Below are 24,397 nucleotides of genomic sequence, written 5' to 3' on the forward strand. Positions count from 1 at the left end.
TATTAAGCGTTTTTCAATTCATATGAATTATTATTTTGCGTTTGTTTTATGTTTTAATATAATTTTGTTGTTTTTTGTAAATAAATTTTCACGCCAACATTAAACTTGTTTTTGTTTCACGTAAGGTATACAGAAATTATTCGAGTTGTTCGACTTATTCGGTTGATCGAATTATTCGAGCAATTTAATACTCTTAATACATTAATGGAAGAAATGAAACACCCCAAAATCGATCAATTTTTTAATCGAACAAAATCTAAACCCGATTAATTGAATACTCTAGTTACCAGGCTAAACTTTTTTAGGGACCATTCATACATAGCCTTCGCAAAATTTACGATAGATATGGGTCATGTCGGTCTACGTTTTAATATTGCCCACATATAAGGATTTACCACGATTTCAAGTATTTTTTTTTAATTTTTCAAACTTATTTTGATACATTTTGGTAACTTGAGAATTTAGAAAGAAGAAAATATATATATATATATATATATTCTTTTTTTTTTTTATATATATATTATTATATATTATTTTTTTATATAAAAATGAATTTTGTTTTTATGTTTTAGGTTTTTAAAAGTGAATAAAGTACCTAATTTAAAACAAGAAAAACTTTCTCATTTTCTTAATTTTTGAAAAAGTTACAGGGCATATATATATATATATATATATATATATATATATTTATGTATATATATATATATATATATATATATATATATATATATATATATATATATATATATATATATATATATATATATATAGTGTCATATTTTCTCGCGAATTTTTTTTGCCAAGATGCCATTCCGATTTTGTATGAATCGTCAGATAGCAAAAAAATTGATGTATTCGCAGATTTTTTCATTGGGACTGCTATCAATGCAGTACCGAATATAAAGAGGCACTGCAATATGCGAGCTATACAAAATGGTAGAGCGAATTTGAAATCTAGTAAGAAAAGGACTCATATCCTCTGAAAATTTATCGGAAACCTTTAATATACGTTAACTACTGGTATTGTTTTATGCAATAGCTAGTAACGATATTGGGGAACAGCTAATTTGGGGGTGGGAAAATTCTAAGTGGATAGTATTTGATTAGTATAACAAAATTTAAAAAAGGGTTTTTGGGTTACCAGTAGAGTATCCAATTGATTAATCGTTGTTCGATTAATCGGAGAATTTCAAATTAATATATTTCAAATAAATTCTTATTTTTATATAAATGTAATACCGGCGCTGTTGGCGTGGTCTAGCCGATGGCGGCTTGCAAAAACGCGAAAGGCGTAAACGAATACTAGCGCCGAATTCTGATTAACACTTGTTTTTAACACATTCAACCCATTTTTGTTCAAGTGTGTTTGTTTTGTTTACACATAAGTTTATGGTTAAATTTCAGAATTTCTATATGAAATAAATATAACTTTAATTTAAACCTTTGTTAAGGAAAACACATTGTCAAAGCTTTTAATATAACATACAAAAATGGTGCAAATAAAAATAGTTTTTTCTTTAAAAATGTGTTTGATTTGGCAACATTTAACAAAAGATGGAAACAATACAAAATGCAACTTATGTGCCATTTTAGATGAAGAACCAATAACATCTGCTAAAGTCACAACTGGGCCTATGACTAAATATATATAAAAATGCATATTAAGTTTACAAGATCTGATTAGAAACATTTTAAGCAAAAGAGATCTCATTTTGTATGTACCTAATTATTTTATTAAGCGTTTTTCAATTCATATGAATTATTATTTTGCGTTTGTTTTTATGTTTTAATATAATTTTGTTGTTTTTTGTAAATAAATTTTCACGCCAACATTAAACTTGTTTTTGTTTCACGTAAGGTATACAGAAATTATTCGAGTTGTTCGACTTATTCGGTTGATCGAATTATTCGAGCAATTTAATACTCTTAATCCATTAATGGAAGAAATGAAACACCCCAAAATCGATAAATTTTTTAATCGAACAAAATCTAAACCCGATTAATTGAATACTCTAGTTACCAGGCTAAACTTTTTTAGGGACCATTCATACATAGCCTTCGCAAAATTTACGATAGATATGGGTCATGTCGGTCTACGTTTTAATATTGCCCACATATAAGGATTTACCACGATTTCAAGTATTTTTTTTTAATTTTTCAAACTTATTTTGATACATTTTGGTAACTTGAGAATTTAGAAAGAAGAAAATACCCTTTCAAAAAATTATAAGTTTGGGCCCACGTTTGGTATAACCGTCATATGAAGGTATCCCTAAAAGCGTAATATGCATTCCACAAAAATGATTTTTGGTACCATATATCATATACAGCTCTTAAATAAGTGTATCAAATGTTGTCAAGATCGGTTTAGATATTGATATAGCTACCATATATATCCTCAATCGATTTCGGGTGAGTTGTGCACCAAATAGCCAATATCAGTCGAAATAAGCTGAGTTTTGGCATATCCCATCGACTACAGTCTAGAAGCAAGGACATTAAATTTGGAAAATCGGTTCAGATATAGCTGTAGCTCCCATATATATGTTTCATATGATTTGGTGTTTAAATCCCTCGCATTCGTAATAATAGTTCGCATTTATTGCCCGATCCAGATGAAATTTTGCACAAATTATTATTGAAATTGGAGATAATCGGTAAAAATGTACATATAGCTCCCATAGATATATTCGTCCGATTTGCCTTTTATTGTGCACCAAACGTGTTATATCAGCCCGTATAGTATGGAATTTTGCACATACAACCAAATTAGGCCTGAAAATTAATGTGCCACAAATTTGATCGAAATCGGTTCAGATATAGCTATAGCTCCCATATACATTGTTCATCCGATTTGTTATTTTTGTCCTCCGCAGCCGTAATATGCACTCTGTAACAACAATATTTGGGGAAATATATCAAATACAGCTCAGAAATGCCTTTGCTACATTTTATCGAGATAGGTTCAGATTTGTATATAGCTCCCATATATAACTTCGTCCGATTTACTTTTTATTGTGCACCAAACGTCTAATATTTGCCCAAATGGGATGGAATTTGGCACTTACGAATTTCATTTACGATGATATAATGAATATAAAGAGGTACTGGTGAATAGGAAATAAATCATTAATTTTACTTTTGTTGCATTTTTTCTGACAAGGGATTCTTAACATCGAAAATACTTTTGAATTTTTCAAAATACCTCAAATCGGAAGGTTACATGGGTCGAACCTGGATTTAACTGTACTGAGATCATCGATTGCTAAATTAGAGCACATTTGGTCGACGAATATTAGGAGATAATATATGAGAGCTGTAACTAAATAATATATATATTTTTTTATTTATTATTTATTTTATTATATATATAAAGATTCCTAGGAAGTTGGAATATATACATTTCGTTTAGGTATAATAAACATTCGCCATTTTGCATATTTTTGTTATAACTGTTTACTATTGGTTCCTCATTAGGCATAGCCCAAATTTAAAAGTACGTTGAGATTTTAAACTTTTTGATGCATTGAGAAGTATTTTTTAATCAAAAATGTATAGAAAATATGAAAAAATTTTTCGATTTTTTTTCCATTAAAAATTTTTAATTCCAAGAGGCATTCTGAAACAACTCGATAAAAATTCCATATCAGAATATAACAGTCAAATTTTCAGTTCCGCGATTTTTTAGAGGCTTTTCTCAATATTTTCTTTAGTGAAAACGTTTCCACTGTAATTACAAATAACCAAAAGAAAATTTGAAACAAATCGGCCATGCAGTTCTCAACTGATGTGTTACTATACTTTTTTAAATTATATATAAAGGTTTAAAGAAGTATGTGTGGCCAGTTCCTCTGACCCCAAACAGTTACCTAGGGTTGGAGCGAGAGTAAAGAATACGTCATTTGGAACAGGTAACTTTTGGAACAGGTAACTTTATTATTTTTGGAAAATATTAGGATTTTAGGTAAATCGAAAGAATGGGCGTAAAAGTAGGCGTGGTCACTTCTTCTTTGCATAAAAATCTAACTCGGGGTAGGCTGAACATTGAAAAAAAAAATATCCAAATCGGTCCAGGCACATTTCATTTTTAACCTGATAGATGGCAGTATCTGTATTTACGCTTCGTTCCCCACGTAGATCTATTAAAAACTTAGTGTTTCTTTAGCGGCATAAGCTTCGCTTATTTTCCTGATTTTTAGAAACTTTGCCATGTTAAATTAGCTTAATACTATATAAACTGAATTTCGTGCATTAACAAAGGGAAGAATGCACAAATCTATTTGCATTAAGTCACTTTATTCAAGTTAAGTATGCCGCCTGTCTGGGGCATTAGTAAGCTAGGGAAAACCAGCTACAATAAATATCCACGCATCTTCCCAAGGTTATTTCAAAATATTTATTACACAAAAAATGCGTTAAAATTTAATATATGACTGAAAACTGTAAATAATTCAAAATAGTAGTTTATTATATAATTCCTTATATTCCTTACATAAAGATCGAAGAGGATTGCTAAGTTTATTTGTTAATTAATTAATATATTTCTCTCCTTTAGAGGCGAGATTAATAACCTCATAACCTGGCTGTGGGTAACAAATGTAACATATCGGATGAACAATATATATGGGAGCTATAGCTATATCTGAACCGATTTTCAAATTTGACATACTAGCTTCTAGACTCAATTCGGTCGTAAGTGCCAAATTCCATCCCATTTGGGCAAATATTAGACGTTTAGTGCACAATAAAAAGTAAAATCTGAACCTATCTCGATAAAATGTAGCAAAGGTATTTCTGAGCTGTATTTCATATATTTCCCCAAATATTGTTGTTACAGAGTGCATATTACGGCTGCGGAGGACAAAAATAACAAATCGGATGAACAATGTATATGGGAGCTATAGCTATATCTGAACCGATTTCGATCAAATTTGTGGCACATTAATTTTCAGGCCTAATTTGGTTGTATGTGCAAAATTCCATACTATACGGGCTGATATAACACGTTTGGAGCACAATAAAAGGCAAGTCGGACGAATATATCTATGGGAGCTATATGTAAATTTTTACCGATTATCTCCAATTTCAATAGGGTTCGTCCTTGGGCCAAACAAATAATTTGTGCAAAATTTCATCTGGATTTGTGCAAAATTTCATAAATGCGAACTATTATTACGAATGCGAGGGATTTAAACACCAAATCAGATGAAACATATATATGGGAGCTACAGCTATATCTGAACCGATTTTCCAAATTTAATGTCCTTGCTTCTAGACTGTAGTCGATGGGATATGCCAAAACTCAGCTTATTTCGACTGATATTGGCTATTTGGTGCACAACTCACCCGAAATCGATTGAGGATATATATGGTAGCTATATCAATATCTGAACCGATCTTGACAACATTTGATACACTTATTTTAGAGCTGTATATGATATATGGTACCAAAAATCATTTTTGTGGAATGCATATTACGCTTCTGGGGATACCTTCATATGACGGTTATACCAAACGTGGGCCCAAACTTATAATTTTTTGAAAGGGTATTTTCTTCTTTCTAAATTCTCAAGTTACCAAAATGTATCAAAATAAGTTTGAAAAATTAAAAAAAATACTTGAAATCGTGGTAAATCCTTATATGTGGGCAATATTAAAACGTAGACCGACATGACCCATATCTATCGTAAATTTTGCGAAGGCTATGTATGAATGGTCCCTAAAAAAGTTTAGCCTGGTAACTAGAGTATTCAATTAATCGGGTTTAGATTTTGTTCGATTAAAAAATTGATCGATTTTGGGGTGTTTCATTTCTTCCATTAATGGATTAAGAGTATTAAATTGCTCGAATAATTCGATCAACCGAATAAGTCGAACAACTCGAATAATTTCTGTATACCTTACGTGAAACAAAAACAAGTTTAATGTTGGCGTGAAAATTTATTTACAAAAAACAACAAAATTATATTAAAACATAAAAACAAACGCAAAATAATAATTCATATGAATTGAAAAACGCTTAATAAAATAATTAGGTACATACAAAATGAGATCTCTTTTGCTTAAAATGTTTCTAATCAGATCTTGTAAACTTAATATGCATTTTTATATATATTTAGTCATAGGCCCAGTTGTGACTTTAGCAGATGTTATTGGTTCTTCATCTAAAATGGCACATAAGTTGCATTTTGTATTGTTTCCATCTTTTGTTAAATGTTGCCAAATCAAACACATTTTTAAAGAAAAAACTATTTTTATTTGCACCATTTTTGTATGTTATATTAAAAGCTTTGACAATGTGTTTTCCTTAACAAAGGTTTAAATTAAAGTTATATTTATTTCATATAGAAATTCTGAAATTTAACCATAAACTTATGTGTAAACAAAACAAACACACTTGAACAAAAATGGGTTGAATGTGTTTAAAAACAAGTGTTAATCAGAATTCGGCGCTAGTATTCGTTTACGCCTTTCGCGTTTTTGCAAGCCGCCATCGGCTAGACCAGGCCAACAGCGCCGGTATTACATTTATATAAAAATAAGAATTTATTTGAAATATATTAATTTGAAATTCTCCGATTAATCGAACAACGATTAATCAATTGGATACTCTACTGGTAACCCAAAACCCTTTTTTAAATTTTGTTATACTAATCAAATACTATCCACTTAGAATTTTCCCACCCCCAAATTAGCTGTTCCCCAATATCGTTACTAGCTATTGCATAAAACAATACCAGTAGTTAACGTATATTAAAGGTTTCCGATAAATTTTCAGAGGATATGAGTCCTTTTCTTACTAGATTTCAAATTCGCTCTACCATTTTGTATAGCTCGCATATTGCAGTGCCTCTTTATATTCGGTACTGCATTGATAGCAGTCCCAATGAAAAAATCTGCGAATACATCAATTTTTTTGCTATCTGACGATTCATACAAAATCGGAATGGCATCTTGGCAAAAAAAATTCGCGAGAAAATATGACACTATATATATATATATATATATATTCGAATATCAAAATAATAGTACATTCTATTGACAAACTTCGTAAGGATCTTTAAACATTTGATATAAAAAAATCCAGCGAACAAGTAGAAGATTTGTTTTTATTTTTGGTGATCTAAGGGGGTTACAAAACCTCTTCGCCTACAATTTGCAATTGGTCTTGACCACATTATCAATTAATTTGACTAAAAAAATGTATTTAGACAATTGAAATTGACAATTGAAAATTTGACAAATCGCGTGAATACATGATACTCTATATATACACTGGTGGCCAAAACTAAAGCAACTGAAATTACAAGGAGAATGAATGCCCTGTAACTTTTTCAAAAATTAAGAAAATGAGAAAGTTTTTCTTGTTTTAAATTAGGTACTTTATTCACTTTTTAAAAACCTAAAACATAAAAACAAAATTCATTTTTATATAAAAAATAATATATAATAATATATATAAAAAAAAAATATATATATATATATATATATATATATATATATATATATATATATATATATATTTATATATATATATATATATATATATATATATATATATATATATATATATATATATATATATAGTGTCATATTTTCTCGCGAATTTTTTTTGCCAAGATGCCATTCCGATTTTGTATGAATCGTCAGATAGCAAAAAAATTGATGTATTCGCAGATTTTTTCATTGGGACTGCTATCAATGCAGTACCGAATATAAAGAGGCACTGCAATATGCGAGCTATACAAAATGGTAGAGCGAATTTGAAATCTAGTAAGAAAAGGACTCATATCCTCTGAAAATTTATCGGAAACCTTTAATATACGTTAACTACTGGTATTGTTTTATGCAATAGCTAGTAACGATATTGGGGAACAGCTAATTTGGGGGTGGGAAAATTCTAAGTGGATAGTATTTGATTAGTATAACAAAATTTAAAAAAGGGTTTTGGGTTACCAGTAGAGTATCCAATTGATTATCGTTGTTCGATTAATCGGAGAATTTCAAATTAATATATTTCAAATAAATTCTTATTTTTATATAAATGTAATACCGGCGCTGTTGGCCTGGTCTAGCCGATGGCGGCTTGCAAAAACGCGAAAGGCGTAAACGAATACTAGCGCCGAATTCTGATTAACACTTGTTTTTAAACACATTCAACCCATTTTTGTTCAAGTGTGTTTGTTTTGTTTACACATAAGTTTATGGTTAAATTTCAGAATTTCTATATGAAATAAATATAACTTTAATTTAAACCTTTGTTAAGGAAAACACATTGTCAAAGCTTTTAATATAACATACAAAAATGGTGCAAATAAAAATAGTTTTTTCTTTAAAAATGTGTTTGATTTGGCAACATTTAACAAAAGATGGAAACAATACAAAATGCAACTTATGTGCCATTTTAGATGAAGAACCAATAACATCTGCTAAAGTCACAACTGGGCCTATGACTAAATATATATAAAAATGCATATTAAGTTTACAAGATCTGATTAGAAACATTTTAAGCAAAAGAGATCTCATTTTGTATGTACCTAATTATTTTATTAAGCGTTTTTCAATTCATATGAATTATTATTTTGCGTTTGTTTTTATGTTTTAATATAATTTTGTTGTTTTTATAAATAAATTTTCACGCCAACATTAAACTTGTTTTTGTTTCACGTAAGGTATACAGAAATTATTCGAGTTGTTCGACTTATTCGGTTGATCGAATTATTCGAGCAATTTAATACTGTTAATCCATTAATGGAAGAAATGAAACACCCCAAAATCGACCAATTTTTTAATCGAACAAAATCTAAACCCGATTAATTGGATACTCTAGTTACCAGGCTAAAATTTTTTAGAGACCATTCATATATAGCCTTCGCAAAATATACGATAGAGTTTTAGATTTGATACAATCCAATGGGTTACATGTAGTTGTACAAAATATGGGTCATGTCGGTCTACGTTTTAATATTGCCCACATATAAGGATTTATCACGATTTAAAGTATTTTTTACATTTTTCAACCTTATTTTGATACATTTTGGTAACTTGAGAATTTAGAAAGAAGAAAATACCCTTTCAAAAAACTATAAGTTTGGGCCAACGTTTGGTATAACCGTCATATGAAGGCATCCCCTGATTTTAGCTTTCCAGGTCCTTGGCCATATTTTTAAATAGATTGCCCCATATTTGGCATATTGGTCTCTAAGGGTGTTAGAAAACCTCTTCGCAGTGTAGGTCAATGTTTTGGAGTAGTGCCATTATAAAGATACGTCCCGATTTAACCTATTTCGGGGGTCTTGACCTCATGTTTAAATTAGATTTGGCTTAAAATGTGTATAAAAGTGTAAAGTGTAGGTATATATTTTAGTCCCTTAAAACAGTACGATGTTGTCAAGATCGGTTCAGATATGGATATAGCTCCCATATATATCCTCAATCGATTTCGGGTGAGTTGTGCACCAAATAGCCAATATCAGTCGAAATAAACTGAGTTTTGGCATATCCCATCGACTTCAGTCTAGAAGCAAGGACATTAAATTTGGAAAATCGGTTCAGATATAGCTGTAGCTCCCATATATATGTTTCATCTGATTTGGTGTTTAAGTCCCTCACATTCGTAATAATAGTTCGCATTTATTGCCCGATCCAGATGAAATTTTGCACAAATTATTTGTTTGGCCCAAAATGAAAACAAATCGTACATTATATAAAATTAACAGAAAAGAAAAACCAATTGACAAAGAAAAAAATCTTCAATTTGTTAGCTGGGTTTTTTTATATCAAATGTTTAAAGGTCCTTACGCTGCATTTAAGGCATATGTCAACGTAATTGCATCAACCATTAGAAAATTGGAGCAGCTTCGTGCTTCGCAAAAGCCATCCAATACGTCTTCAATTCAATCGGTTCTTTCGAACTCTGATCATTTATCCCAAACAAATCCTCCATCGAATTTTAATTTCAACTTTTCTAGTACTCCTGGCAGAGATACCCCCCATCCTGATGATATTCTCTCGTTTTCTGGTGTTTCACATCAAACGGGAAGGTCAATTGAAGTTTTCGCTTCAAAACACAATGTTATATATAGTTTAAATCTTCCGCCTTGCGATATTGATGTTTTAACGGTGATTTTCTTATTCGGGGATCTTTTCTCGGAGGATTATATCAACAACAAGCGGCTTAGTAACATTGAAAAAATATATTACTTGCTGAAAAAACTAGTGGTGAAGCAAAAGATGTAACATCAAAGTTCCCTTTGACGTATAGAAGTTTTGATTTAGGGAGGCTTATGACAATGTCCGCATATTAGTTAACAATCAACTAAAATTACTTTTTGATCTTCCGGTTCTTGACAATGGTTCATCTACGGGGTTAAAAAATCTTCAGCGGGCAATTAATGGATTTATATCGGCTATGGCGATCTACGACGTTTCTACGAACGATTGGGATCCCATATTAGTCTTTTTATGCATACAAAGATTACCTAAAAACACAGTTTCATTGTGGAAACATACGGTCAAAAACAAATCGGCATTGTCACCTTGGAAGGAATTGGATCATTTCCTTACGGAACGGATTCAAACCCTTACGTGCCTTCGAGATATTCGTGGCATAGATTGAAAACAAATCGTACATCATATAAAATTGACAGAAAAAAAAACCAATTGAAAAAGAAAAAAATCTTCAATTTGTTTGCTGGGTTTTTTATATCAAATGTTTAAAGGTCCTTAAGAGTTTGTCATGATATTCGAATTCTATTGAAAACAATTTCAGCGAACAAGTTTAAGATTTTTTTCTTCTCAACTTTACTTTCCTGTAAATCTATATTGTTTTTATACCCTCCACCATACTATGGAGGGTATATTAATTTTGTCATTCCGTTTGTAACTCCTCGAAATACTCATGTCAGACCCAACAAAGTATATATTCTTGATCAGCGAAAAATTCTAAGACGATTTAGCCCGGTCCGTCTGTCTGTGTGTCTGTCTGTTCGCCTGTCTGTCTGTTGTAATCACGCTATCTTTCGAACAAATTGAGATAGAAGGCTAAATTTTTGCAGACATGTATATTTTGCCAGTAAGCAGGTTAAGTTCGTAAATGGGCCGCGTAGGTCCACGTCTTCGTATAGCCCCCATATACCGCACCCCCCGATATTCGGTATTTTGATGATTTTAGCGACATTATTTACCGTGATTGTTTCAAATTTCGCATGTGAAGTTCGTAATGGATACTTCAGCCAATGCCAGAAAATTGTCTGTGCAGGTCCACGTCTTCGTATAGCCCCCATATAACGGTACCCCCCATATTCGGTATTTTGATGCTTTTAGCTACATTATAAACAGATTTTTCTTCAAGTTTCGCATTTAAATATTGTGATAACTTATGACAAAAGTTGCCTATGCAGGTCCACGTCGTCGTATAGGCAATCGGTATTTTTAATATTTTAACAGAATTTTTAACGGACTTTATTTATTTATTTTTTTTTTTTTTTGGAAATTGTCAAATTTGTATGAAATGGTGGAGGGTATTACTTACAGCTTTTTTACTTGTTTTTTTATAGCAAATGATTGAATGATATATATTTGGATATACAATGTGAATGATAAAAATCTTGGCGTGAAATTTTTTCAAAATGATATAGTACATTATTTATTGTTTTTTATTGTTTGAAATTCTGAATGAATAATATCAAAAATAAAATGAGTGCGGAATACGGTATTAAATAGCGATCTATTGTCTAAAATAGGCATCTAGCTTTCAACTACCGAACACATTTTAACAAACACTATTGACCGACAAAGCGTTATGGACCTCATTTCAAAACGTGAACCTACTTCTTTCACATAACAATAATCCCTCCATAAGAACTGTTTAATTGTAAATTAAATTACAAACCTAAAATGCAACTCGTCATCATTTCTAGTTATTTGCCATCACACCATTTTATTCAACTTTGAACTTTCGTTCAAACTTAGCGATGACAAATTCTAACGAGTATTATCTGTCAATTTGCGTGGCTCTTGAGACATCTTGGCTTTCTCCTTGCTTTTACTTCACTTGTTTCACGGATATTCGTCCTAGCAACATCGCTGCATCACCATTGTACAGGGTTGCCCATATTCGACGGACCCGATGACTCTTTGGGCCCATTCCAATCGACGAGGCTTGTCCGCAGGCAACATTCTTTACGTCAATTGAATTTTGTACGGGAACAAATGCAAATCAATGCGAATAATCCGTTGTAAAGTGGACCGAGCCATGCCCAACTGCTGAGAACGGCGTTTTGGGGATTTTCTTGGGGACCTCTCAACACTGGCTCGTACGGCAGCGATATTCTCGGCCGATCGCCTTGGTCGACTTTTATATGGCCTCTTCGGATTAGAAAGAGCCTTACCAGTCGAAATTTCTTCGTATAAACGCTTAATGGTGTTCTTAGAAGGCGCACTTCTCACATTTTTTAATGTTTTAAAAGCAAGTTGAGATTTCACAATTGACTTCTTCTGTTGAATGTAAATTTCAAAACGCTCGCGTGGCGTGTATTGGTTCATGATAAAAATCTGCTTGCACTGGCGCTTCAAACGCGGTATGTCATTAAGCGATGTGACATCTCTGTCAAAAGTTATGGCGTTGCCGTCGAATATGGGCAACCCTGTACAACAAAGGTAAAATTATATTAGTTTTTCGACTAATATAAGAATCTAATAAAACCGCCAATATTTTAATTTAAAAATACTAAATTTCTTGTGTTTTATTTCACCCTTTTTTCTCTTTACACTGCTCCGCAACTAATCTGGTTCCTTTTTATTTCAAAGGGTTTTGACATAGTCAATACAGCAAACAACCATCATCAACTCTCGCCAATCTTCCCATCATCATCATTTATTTAAATAAATTCATCCATTCATCACTTAAATTTACGTACCGTCATTTTTAGGGAGCAGAAACGCGAGTGTTTGAATAAAAATATTCTCTAAAAATATTTAATACGATACAAAAACAAATACAGTGCTTAACTACGGTCGTTCGTTTCGTTTGCTTAAGTGTCCGTCCGTCAATAATTCGCTTTTTCGTAATTTGCAACAGTGTCGATTTCTTATTGTGCGTAATAATTCTCTTCAAGAATATTACACTCATAACACATTTGCACATATTCGCTCTTATTTACGATATACGCGTAAAGCGAAATAAAAGTGTGGTGCAAATAAATAAGCAGTGATCTGTGATCAGTGTTGCTAGTATTGAGGAATTTCCCCAGAAAGGGGATATTTTTTTTTTTTGGAACGAAAAATTCAATTTGGGGGCTTAAGGATTTAGTGGGGATCTTTTTTAAAAAATTGCGGAATTTGCGAGGATTTTTGCATGCAAAAATTTTGAGCCCACCAAAGAAATGATAAGCTTTTTAATAATAAGAATTTATATAAACAAAATGAGACTGAAAATGCTGACGATTTGCAATATGAAGTTTTTGACGTGGTTATTCCTAGTAATGAAATGCAACTTTGAAAAGTCTAGTATATGGAATTAAAATGTTCTATTTATTAGATATTTTCCATATTTATGTTATTGGGGACGAAAAATATGCAAGATAAACTAGTCTACGAATTGAATTCTATGTACAAATATTTAAGTTAAGTTTGTCATTTCCTTTGTAACACCTCAACATATACATTTTAGACCCCACAAAGTATATATATTCTTGATCAGCATAAAATTCTATGTCGATTTAGCGATGTCCGTCCGTCTATCCGTCTGTGGAAATCACTCTAGCTTCCGAATGAAATGAAGTAGGTTGATAAAATTTTACTCAAATGTATATTATGTCTGCAGAACTTTCAGCCCCCATATAACTGTACCCCCCGATGTTCGGCATTTTGATGATTTTAGCGACATTATTCAGGATTTTTTTATGTTTCGCATTTGAATATTGTAATGGCTTATGCAGGTTACATATGCAGGTCCATGTCGTCGCATAGATCCTAATATTTTTTATTTATTTTTAAGAATTTTTAACAGAATTTATTCCAAATTCGTTCCAAATGGTGGAGCGTATTCAAAGTTCGGCCCAGGCGAACTTACAGCTTTTTTACTTGTTTCAAATAAAATTACGTTTTTCGTTTTTTGTTAAATGCTTGGGAATTTTTTTGGGGAAATTCAATCAAATTTGGGGAAAAATTTTTGATTTTGGGGACAAGAGTTTTGTGTTGTTTTTCAACACAAAAGAGAATTCAAATAACAATAAGAACATACACTCCCTTTACACGGTGGCATTTTTATCAATTCTCTTTTAACATTTCTGCGTAAATCTTCGCGCCTTTACACGGTGGCATTTTATTATATTAGTGCTTGGTATTTTGTCTGACATTTTATTTTATTCAGTATTTCGTATAGAGCTGTATTGTTGTGCTAATTGTTTGTAACAGATATTTATGAAGAAGTGATTTAAAATTAAATGTGTGAATCTAAAAAAGAAATTATATATTTATTAAAATTTTTAACTTTTATTTTAACTTTCTTTTTTTACTTTTTAAAACTTCCAATTAATTTTCATATAAGGTGTGTCTGGTTACCCTAAAATTTGTAACAGTTGTTACAAATGTGAAAAACATAAATATTAATATGTAATAAGAAAATAAACGACTATTTCCAACATTTTTAGACAAATGCCGTTAGCAACAGGTTTAAAGGATTCCGCGGAACACATCAAATCTATCTTCCTTTTATTGCATATATTTTTATTTTATTGTCATTTCCTTTTTATTTATAAATCTAGTGAAATTGGTGGTGGTTCCTTTCGTTTAAATCTTTCAATGGGGGACAAATTTGTTTGTTTTGACAAATCAGCTGATTAGTTGCAAGCTTCTGCAGGAATACCGTCTGTTTACTTTTCGCAATTTCCTTGCAAAAGAGAATAAAACTACCTCACTGTCTCAGAAAGATGTTGCTGGACAATTCCTGCAGGAATAGTAACCAGACACACCTATAATTCACTATACAATTCAAAAACACATCACATCACAATAAAAGAAACGCATCAAAAATTACAATAAAGAAACGATATGAAATGTCAAAATCATAAAAAATTCGGAAGAAGCAAAAAGACAAATGCAAAGAAAATGGCATGCAACCCTGTGCGTTGGCTTATCGTGCCATTTTTTCTTCTATCCTTGTTTCTCTACACCTTTTACCAACAAAAAAATGGCATGGTTAAAAAATGCCACCGTGTAAAGGCAGTGATACTAGTGGTTAATGCAACAAAAACAATACTATCACTTATCAGTGTTGTATGCTTGTGGTTGACTGTCTTGTGTTAGGTAGTCAGTAGCCGTGTAATAGGTGTGTTCATTACAAAAAGTGAAAATTGTTTACTAGGTCTGTTCGGACCAAAATTATAAAATATTTTTTTTTCTAAAATTTTAATTGTTCTTAAAAGTTTTAACGGTTCTGTTGGAAATTAATTATATCGTTATTGAATACACCCTACATTCGGTCGTTTTGCATCATAATATTATTCGTTATTATTTATGTAAAAATGATTTTAAACATATTTTTTTATTTTTTATTAACTCTGGTTTGTAGCGTGCATTTTACAGTCCGTGCACCCTACATTTGGCCATAAATTGAAGAAAAAATCAAATCAAAAATTGTTGGTCATTTTTTCTTGGTTTTAAAATTATTTCTTTTCGGAAATAATTTTCTCGTGTATTATTCGATACACATAACCTAATTTTCAGTATTCTTCGATACATATAAACAACTTCTAGTACCCCTGGAAGAGATACCCCCCATCCTGATGATATTCTCTCGTTGTCTGGTGTTTCACACCAAACGGGAAGGTTAATTGAAGTTTTCGCTTCAAATGACAATGTTATACATAGTTTAAATCTTCCGCCGTGCGATATTGATGTTTTAATGGTGATTTTCTTATTCAGGGATTTTTTCTCGGCGGTTTATATCAACAACAGGCGCCTTAGTAACATTGTAAAACTATGTTACTTGCTGAAAAAACTAGTGGTGAAGCAAAAGATGTAACATCAAAGTTCCCTTTGACGTATAGAAGTTTTGATTTAGGGAGGCTTATGACATATTAGTTAACAATCAACTAAAATTACTTTTTGATCTTCCGGTTCTTGACAATGAGTCATCTACGGGGTAAAAAATCTTCAGCGGGCAATTAATGGATGTATATCGGCTATGGCGATCTACGACATTTCTAAGAACGATTGGGATCCCATATTAGTCTTTTTATGCATACAAAGATTACCTAAAAACACAGTTTCATTGTGGGAACATACGGTCAAAAACAAATCGGCATTGTCACCTTGGAAGGAATTGGATCATTTCCTTACGGAACGGATTCAAACTCTTACGTGCCTTCGAGATATTAGTGGCATAGATTCCTCTAGAAAATTTAAAGAAGGTGCGAGCTCATTTTACGAAGCCAGTTCCTTCTGGTAATTCTTCTCATGGTCCTTCAGTTAGAGTGTGCGTTCTTTGCCCGAAATCTATTCATCCTTTGCGTTTGAGTCCAGAATTCAACCAATTATCAGTAGAAGGTCGCCATTAAGTACTCACACTTTTTAATTGTTGTATTAATTGTCATGAGGTCAAAAAATGTGTGAGTAAACATAACTGCGGTAAATGCAAAAAAACGGCATCACACCCTTTAACATCGGGCGATGTCCAATCCTGTAGTACCCGTTCCATCAACGACATCTTCGAGGTCGATTTCAAACCAACCTTCTTCCCAATCTATCAATGCGAATTCAAATCTTCCATCGACTTCGTCAGGTGTATCATATTTCGCACAACAAAAATGTTATTTTAGGTACAGCAATGGTTCATTTAATTCATCAAGGTATCACATACCCTGCTTAATTGACCCAGCGTGCCTTAATTGACCCAGCTTCTGAAGCTTCCTTCATTACTGAAACCTTACAACGACGTCTGGGTATTTTTACTACGTCGACACAAGCTAATATATCTGGCATTAACCAAACCTGGTCCATTACATCAAGCAAATTGCATTTGTTATCGATACATCAATATTCATGGAATTGTCAGCCTTAGTGGTTCCTGCTATTTCTGGCAATTTACCATCTTTTTCACTTGGTGGTGACTTAATTTCCCGTTTGTCAAATATTCGTTTGGCTGATAGAAATTTCTTTGAATCTAGATCAGTTGATCTACTCCTAGGCGCTGATTTATATCCTAGAATTCTTCTTCGAGGAATTCAATCCATCATTTTAAGGTCATTAATGGCTTAAAAAAAATGGCTGGATCATTACTGGTCCAATTCTTTCTTCCAAAATAACGGTATTAACTACCACAATAAATTACTCCGAAGATAATCGTATCAAGACACTTCTTCGATATATATATATATATATATATATATATATATATATATATATATATATATATATTCCTGAGAATTCTGGTATAATGAAAAGTTATATATATATATATATATATATATATATATATATATATATATATAACTTTTCATTATACCAGAATTCTCAGGTCAACCTAGTCAAACTGACATCCGGGAATATTTAGAATTAGACCACGTGAGACTGGTTTCGAATTCGTCCGCAAGCTCTAGGGTTTACTACCTACCTCACCATCCAGTTATTAATCCGGATAAACAAACAACAACATATCCTTCGGAAGTGCATGTACGTACATGACGTCTTCACGGTTTGGAGACAGCGCACAAATCTAGAGACCAACAAATTGTTGCTCTATCTTCCGCAAATTTGAATTACGTAAATGGACAGCCAATGATCGCAGTATTTTACAACCACTTCCTTCAGATCATCTTTACGAACCACTTCCTTCAGATCATCTTTACGAAGCTGGGTATTCGTTGGAATGCACAGCTGCACCATTTTTATTTCAGTGTAAACGCGCTGGAACATCGGTCCAAAAATACTAAACGCGGAGTTTTTTCAACTATCGCAAAATTATTTGATCCAGTTGGATGGCTAGGACCAGTTATAGTGGTCGCAAAAATAATTATGCAACGTATTTGGCTCAACAACATTGGTTGGGATGATTCGCTTCCGTCTTCGACAGAACACGAATGGCAAAAGTTCATTGAATCCTATCTTGACGTCAATACGCGGGGGTAGCTTACATTCGTGTTATAAATTCGAATGGCACCGCTCAAATCTATTTCCTTACCTCGATTAGAATTATGCGGTGCAGTACTGGCATCCGAACTTCTAAAAGACATTCTAAAATAGATGGATATTTCTTTTAACAAAACTTATTGCTGGACACATTCAACAATTGTGCTTCAAAAAACGCCATCAACATGGTATACCTTCGTAGCTAATAGGGTCTGTCGTATTCGTGGTTCCACGTTCGGTCTGAGGACAATCCGGCAGACTTAGGCAGTCGGGAGCTTTCTCCTTCGGAGTTGACTTCATCACAAATTTGGTGGCATGGGCCACAATAACTGAGTCTTGATAGTTCAAATTGGAATATTCAAAACGTTTCGCTTGATACTGTTGTAGAACTTCGCCCAGTTAAAAGTCTAAACTATGAAGATATCTTAAATCGATTTTCTTCCATAGATACCGCGTTCGGCGCCATTGCATTCATTCTAAGGTTTTTCTATAATACACATTCTGCTCATTGAGTCAAATACAAGTTTGAAGGTTCCACCCCCTCTAATTCTGAAATCCAAGCAGTCAAATTCCGTCTGGCTGCTTAAGCTCAAAAATCATTTTTTACTATGCGTTACTACATAAAAAGCCACTCAATTCCAACGTCAGCCAATTTTGTTACTATACCATAATAGATTCGCAAAACTTTTGTTGGAACAGATTCACATAGAGTCAATGCACGGGGAAAACCAATTAATGCTTGGCATTCTTCGTCTAGAATATTGGATTCCTCGTGCCACTTCGTTGATTAGAAAAACAATAAGACATTGTAAACTAAGCATTTTAGCAAAAAACGTACATGTACATAAATCATGATATCTCTTCCTACAGAGAGAACTATTTTGTCCAGAACTTTCTCTACTAAAGGTATCGATTTCGCCGTACCATTTGATATCAAATCCTTTAAAGGTAGATATTGCAAAATTACAAAAGGTTATGTTTGCGTTTTTGTGTGCTTTTCTACGAAAGCAATTCATTTAGAACCATCTTCCGATTTATCCACGGAAACATTTTAGCAGCCTTTTACAGGTATATTTCACGCCGTGGATGTCCCAAGACTATATTCTCGGATAATGGTATAAATTTCATTGGTGCATCTCGAGAGTTAGAATGAGAATTTAAACTGGTATTAAATGACATCCGTAAAAAACTCCGTTTTAAGTTTCAATACCAGGAGCTTTCCAGGAAGTTTAACCCTGCGGAGCTCCACATATGAGTGGACTCTGGGAAGCTGTAGTCAAAAGCTTCAAAACTCATTTCCGAAAAATGACTAAAAAAATCTTTAATTTACCTTTGAAGAGTTTTCAACAATACTAACAAAAATAGAAGCTTGTTTAAATTCTCGTCCTCTCTGTACTATGAATGATAGTCTTGATGATACGGTGGCGCTTACGCCTAGACATTTTCTTGTCGGGTCTCCAATCCTTGCTCCCCCAGAGCCCATCATAAACGATTCTCCTTTAGATATCATGAGCCGGTATCGAAAATTGAAAGCGCTCTCTCAACAATTCTGCCATCGTTGGAAAGACGAATATTTAAAGAGCCTCCACCATCGCTACAAGTGGAAATTTCCACAACGTGATATTCAAACGGATGATTTAGTAGTTCTTCGACACGACCTCCCACTTCGTGGAAACTGGATCGCGTCGCAAAAGTCTATCCGGGAATCGTCGGTCATGTTAGAGTCTCTGATGTGAAAATGGAAAACGGTATAGTAAAACGACCCGTAGTTAAGCTAGTCATTCTGACCGACCAAGAATAGATAGTTATTCTCTCTTTACCAAGCCATCTCCAATTTTTCGCAGATATGGAAAACTTGGGCACGATGGCCCTTCTCCCCAATTGTGGATGACAACATCCCTATGTCAGATGAAGAAAGAGAGTTTGAAGATAGCAATGTGGCTTCATTAGGATCACAAGATTCTGACATAAGAAAAATCACCGAAGCTGCTAATCAGGACTCTGCTCCGGGTCTTCAAGCCGACCGAACCAGCCCATTGGCTGACAACAACCTGGTTGCTTCTCCTCATCGGGAGATTGTACAGGTGCGTTCTGCCTCAACTTGGACTATTCCTTCGGCGTCTCCCCATCGGGAGCTTGCACACGCCAATGATGAAAAAACAACAAATAGTAAGGCAACAATTCCTTGTGGTGATCGACCAGTGGCAGGATCTAATCGTCCACAGGGTCCGAATTGCTCAATGTGCATGCAGAGGCATTTCTTGAAGGATTATCCAGATTTTCATAAGCTTCCTTGTGAGAAAAAAATTTGATTTGTGGTACAAAATAAGTTTTGTTCAAATTGTCTGACCCGTTCCCACATTCTTAGAGATTGCTTCAGTCTTCGACGATGAAAGAAGTGTGTCAATAACCACCACACACTTCTCCATTCCAACCAAATACTCAATCGAAATGTCCGCCCTTCGGGTAGTAGAGACTATACGTCTCGTGCATTTAATTCGTCGCCCTCGTCCAATTCAATTTCGTCCGCTAAAAGGAAGACTAAACGTCCGTCCGTTCGCTGTCATCCGATATCGTCCGCCCCTTCGGGCGCCGTCCGTCCGATAGATCGGCCCATACAGCCCATTGTGACTCTGGTACCTACAATGCACAGTGGTCGCTGCCATTGGCCAAAATTCAAAAAATGAAAATCAGATATTTATTATCAAATGTGTACACATGAACTATTAAGAGGTTAAGCTTTTTAGAAAACATAGTAATCTTGGCTTCATTCTAACGGCCCACTTCGAGAATAGCATCAAAAAAGAGGAAATGTAGTTAGTTGCTTTTTTCAGTGGGATCAGTGAAAAAGTGGAGTAAAAATAGATCTGTTTTACAAAATTAAATGCATTTTAAAATGGAAATTCTTAGCATAATTATTGAAAAGCAAGGTATTGACTTATTTTTAGTGCAGTAATTTCTGTGTTTAGTAGTTGGGTATAACATAGACGATGTGAGTGTTCTGAGTTGCCTTTAAGATTAATTTTGAAAATAAAATTGGATTTCAGTTAAAGTTTTAATTCTTTTCCCCCCTGAATCCTCCAATGTGATTTCTTTCACGCCATTAGTAATGGTCCTAAGATTCTTGAAGTGCTAATTTAACTTTCAGATTTTGTCACATTTGTATGTTATGCCCAATATACTGAAGTGACTTCGCTGCAATTTTGTCAATTCTATGGTGCTAATGACATGTAAGATGTAAATGAGAGGTGTTCAATATTGTTACAAGGATTGACTTCCGGATGCCATATTAATGTCGAAAAATTTAATTACTTTACACTGGAAACTGCTAAAGAGTTAACAAATATATACCCATGACACTATCTTACACCCACAGTTCATAAAATTTTAATACATGTTCCCGACATTATAAAATATGTCATTGTATCGATTGGAGAATTATAGGGAGGCCGCGAAGTCTGGCAACAAAGATATAAAAAAGTTTCGACTAAATCATACCCGAAAAAATTCTCGTGTTTCAACAAACACAGATCTTATTAACCGTCTTCTTCTGAGCTCTGACCCTTTATAACGGGACAGTGAACGTTACCAAGCAATAACATATATTATTAAAATCTGCATTTGATTTACTTGAATAACACTGAAATTTATATATATCCATTAGTAACTTTGATTTAATTTATATTGAATTGTTTATTTTGTTTACAAAAACATTGTCTCTTTTGTTTACAAAAAAATCATCAAATTTGGAATTGATTTGTTTAAAAATACTTCTATTTTTGGAGGTACCTTTACAGAGGGACTCTACCTGAAGGCGGGCCGTTCCAAATAATTCAGTAAGACTATTTTTTAGGTCTTTAGAACGTAAAATGTCAAATAACAGAACAATCTAGTGTAGAAATGTGACGAAAAGTGGACAAATAACCCTTATTCGGGAGGTACGTTGTAAGGGGACCATGCCAAAACATGCCTCGACCATATCCATTTTGTCACATTTTTTATTTTTATTCCATCAAGGTACCATAACCAAAGATTCATATTGATATCTGCACTGAAAGTATTTTTGGCCGCTGTTCCCATACGACCTCGACAATGGTGGTAAAAATTGTTCTTCCGGACCGAAAAGTACCAGTTCGAGCGCTATTGGATCCTTGTGCTCCACGTTCGCTCCACGCTGACTAGTTAACTCCAGCTTAGCTCCTTAAACGTTGGCCAGGATTTATTCTGCCAACTGACTTTACAATCCTGTCACGACCAGACGAAGCTGCTCCGTGTATCCGCACTTAGCATGCCCTTGAGACATGTGGACACATCTGCGCAATCTGCTCCAGACCTAATAAAGGACAACTATGCTGGGATGCAACTAGCAGATCGCGAATTCTACAAGTCCGCTCACATCGTCTAATTCTTGGTCCCGATGTGTACCCGAAGGTTATTAAATCTCAAACCCATTTGAGTCCCCTGGGCTCAACATACTATCTTTGGTTGGGTGGTATCCGGTCCTTGCCTACTGTGAGGTTGCCCGAGATGATCGGTCTAAATCGAGACCCATGGTCTACAGCTTGTAGAAGGCAGTCTTCTATTGCCTAGATGGTTCATCGACCATCACATGTTTTTTGAAAAAAAAAATAAATAAATAAATAAACTGAATAAAGAATGCTCAAAAAAATTGACGTTACATCTTTCATTTATTTGTATTTTTAGTTAGCGATGGCAAATTCTAACAAGTAATATCTGTCATTTTGCGTGGCAATTTTTTAATTTAAAAATACTAAATTTCTTGTGTTTTATTTTTTCTTTACTTTCTTGTTACACTGCTCCGCAACAAGAACATTGGGACTGCAATCAGTGAAATACCGAATATAAAGGGTGCAAAATAGTAGAGCGAATTGGATTTCTTCTTTAATTTTCAAGATACCTTAAATCGTTTTTGCAGGTCACGATATGGGTCATAACCCCGGATAAGGGTACAACCCGATTTCAAGTATAATTTACATTTTAAGCCATGATCATTTATTTATTATCAAGATACGTATAAATAATATGTTGGAATTTACAAAATTAAACAATTTAAAACAATTATAAACATTCTTACCTTGAGTAGTATTCCATTAGAAGTTCAAGATCAATATTAAGTGCTGCCAATTTCTCAGGCACTATACCCTCAGGGAGCTTAAGCTGACATGCCTTTAATTCTAATTCACGTATTATGAAAGCAAGGGGGAAACAGTGTCCAGACTCCCCAAACTCTTTAAAAAGTGCTTCAATTTTAGCAAACAAACATGTTGCTTTTTCTTGTACTGAGTTGGCACTATTTATAACATTCTCGATTATATGACTCCACACGGATTCAATAAGTAAAGGGTCATTGTGGTGAGAACAGTTTAAAATGGTCAGCTTACACTCCCATAAACTGAACCGATCTGCATAATTTTCATATAGTTGTGTAATATCAAATAAGCTCTTGTTAAGTTCGTTAGCAGCTTTAATGGCTTCAGGATTTTTGGCGGCATTTTCAGAAACTGCATCTAACACATTTTTTTGAACGCGGGCTATTTCTAACTGAAATTAAAAACATTTACTTTTTGTGAAATGCGATATTTGTTTTAAGTAAATAATAATGCTAAAAACATTCCCCATTAAGCTCAAACCCACTACACTTAAACCCTACATGATAAATTAATATATAATATAATAAATTAAATTAATATGTACTTGATGCCGTAAAAAAGGTAGCCAACAATCAATTGCAGTCTGATATTTGAAGGTTTGTACAAAACGCCTCACCCTTAAAATTTATTTACAACACATCTGCCATTCGATCGTACCGGGCGATAACTTAGATATATTATATATATCGGATCAAGTAACAACAACTAAAATATTTTTCAAAATATTACCGTTTTCTCTGGTTAATTTCCACTTAAATAAAGAAACTTTGCCTTTCAACCCGAAAACAGTGTGTGATTCTACATCCACGGATCATGTGGATACATAGGTATAGGTATACATTGATTCAAAGTGAATACTTAAATGGGATGCGCACCAAACAACATAATACCTTTAATTCTACAAGCACCATAAAATATATTTTAGTTATTTGATGTAAAAAATTAATCCAATACATACACTTTTATTTCATTTGATGCTCCGTAAAGTTTAAAGAATTTTTACACATTTTCTTTTTTTAATTCTAGGATCGCGAACGGATTTGAGTTGGCAATAGTTCATCAAAACTCTGCGTAATACTTAATTTGAACAAATT

The 24,397-nt window shown here is 33.3% G+C and overlaps 1 protein-coding gene across 1 annotated transcript in view; it reads right to left on the reverse strand.

Annotated features, from left to right (window-relative positions):
• Positions 1 to 24,397, reverse strand: part of LOC105262474 (nuclear pore complex protein Nup154-like) — a 49,975-nt gene that overhangs the window by 11,014 nt on the left and 14,564 nt on the right. Inside the window, exon 2 of the mRNA XM_059129768.1 lies at positions 23,228 to 23,694. Coding sequence (XP_058985751.1) covers positions 23,228 to 23,694 — 467 coding nt within the window. The remainder of the gene's footprint in view (positions 1 to 23,227; positions 23,695 to 24,397) is intronic.

The sequence above is a fragment of the Musca domestica genome, unplaced genomic scaffold, assembly GCF_030504385.1.
Source record: "Musca domestica strain aabys unplaced genomic scaffold, Musca_domestica.polishedcontigs.V.1.1 68, whole genome shotgun sequence".
Lineage (NCBI taxonomy): Eukaryota > Metazoa > Arthropoda > Insecta > Diptera > Muscidae > Musca > Musca domestica.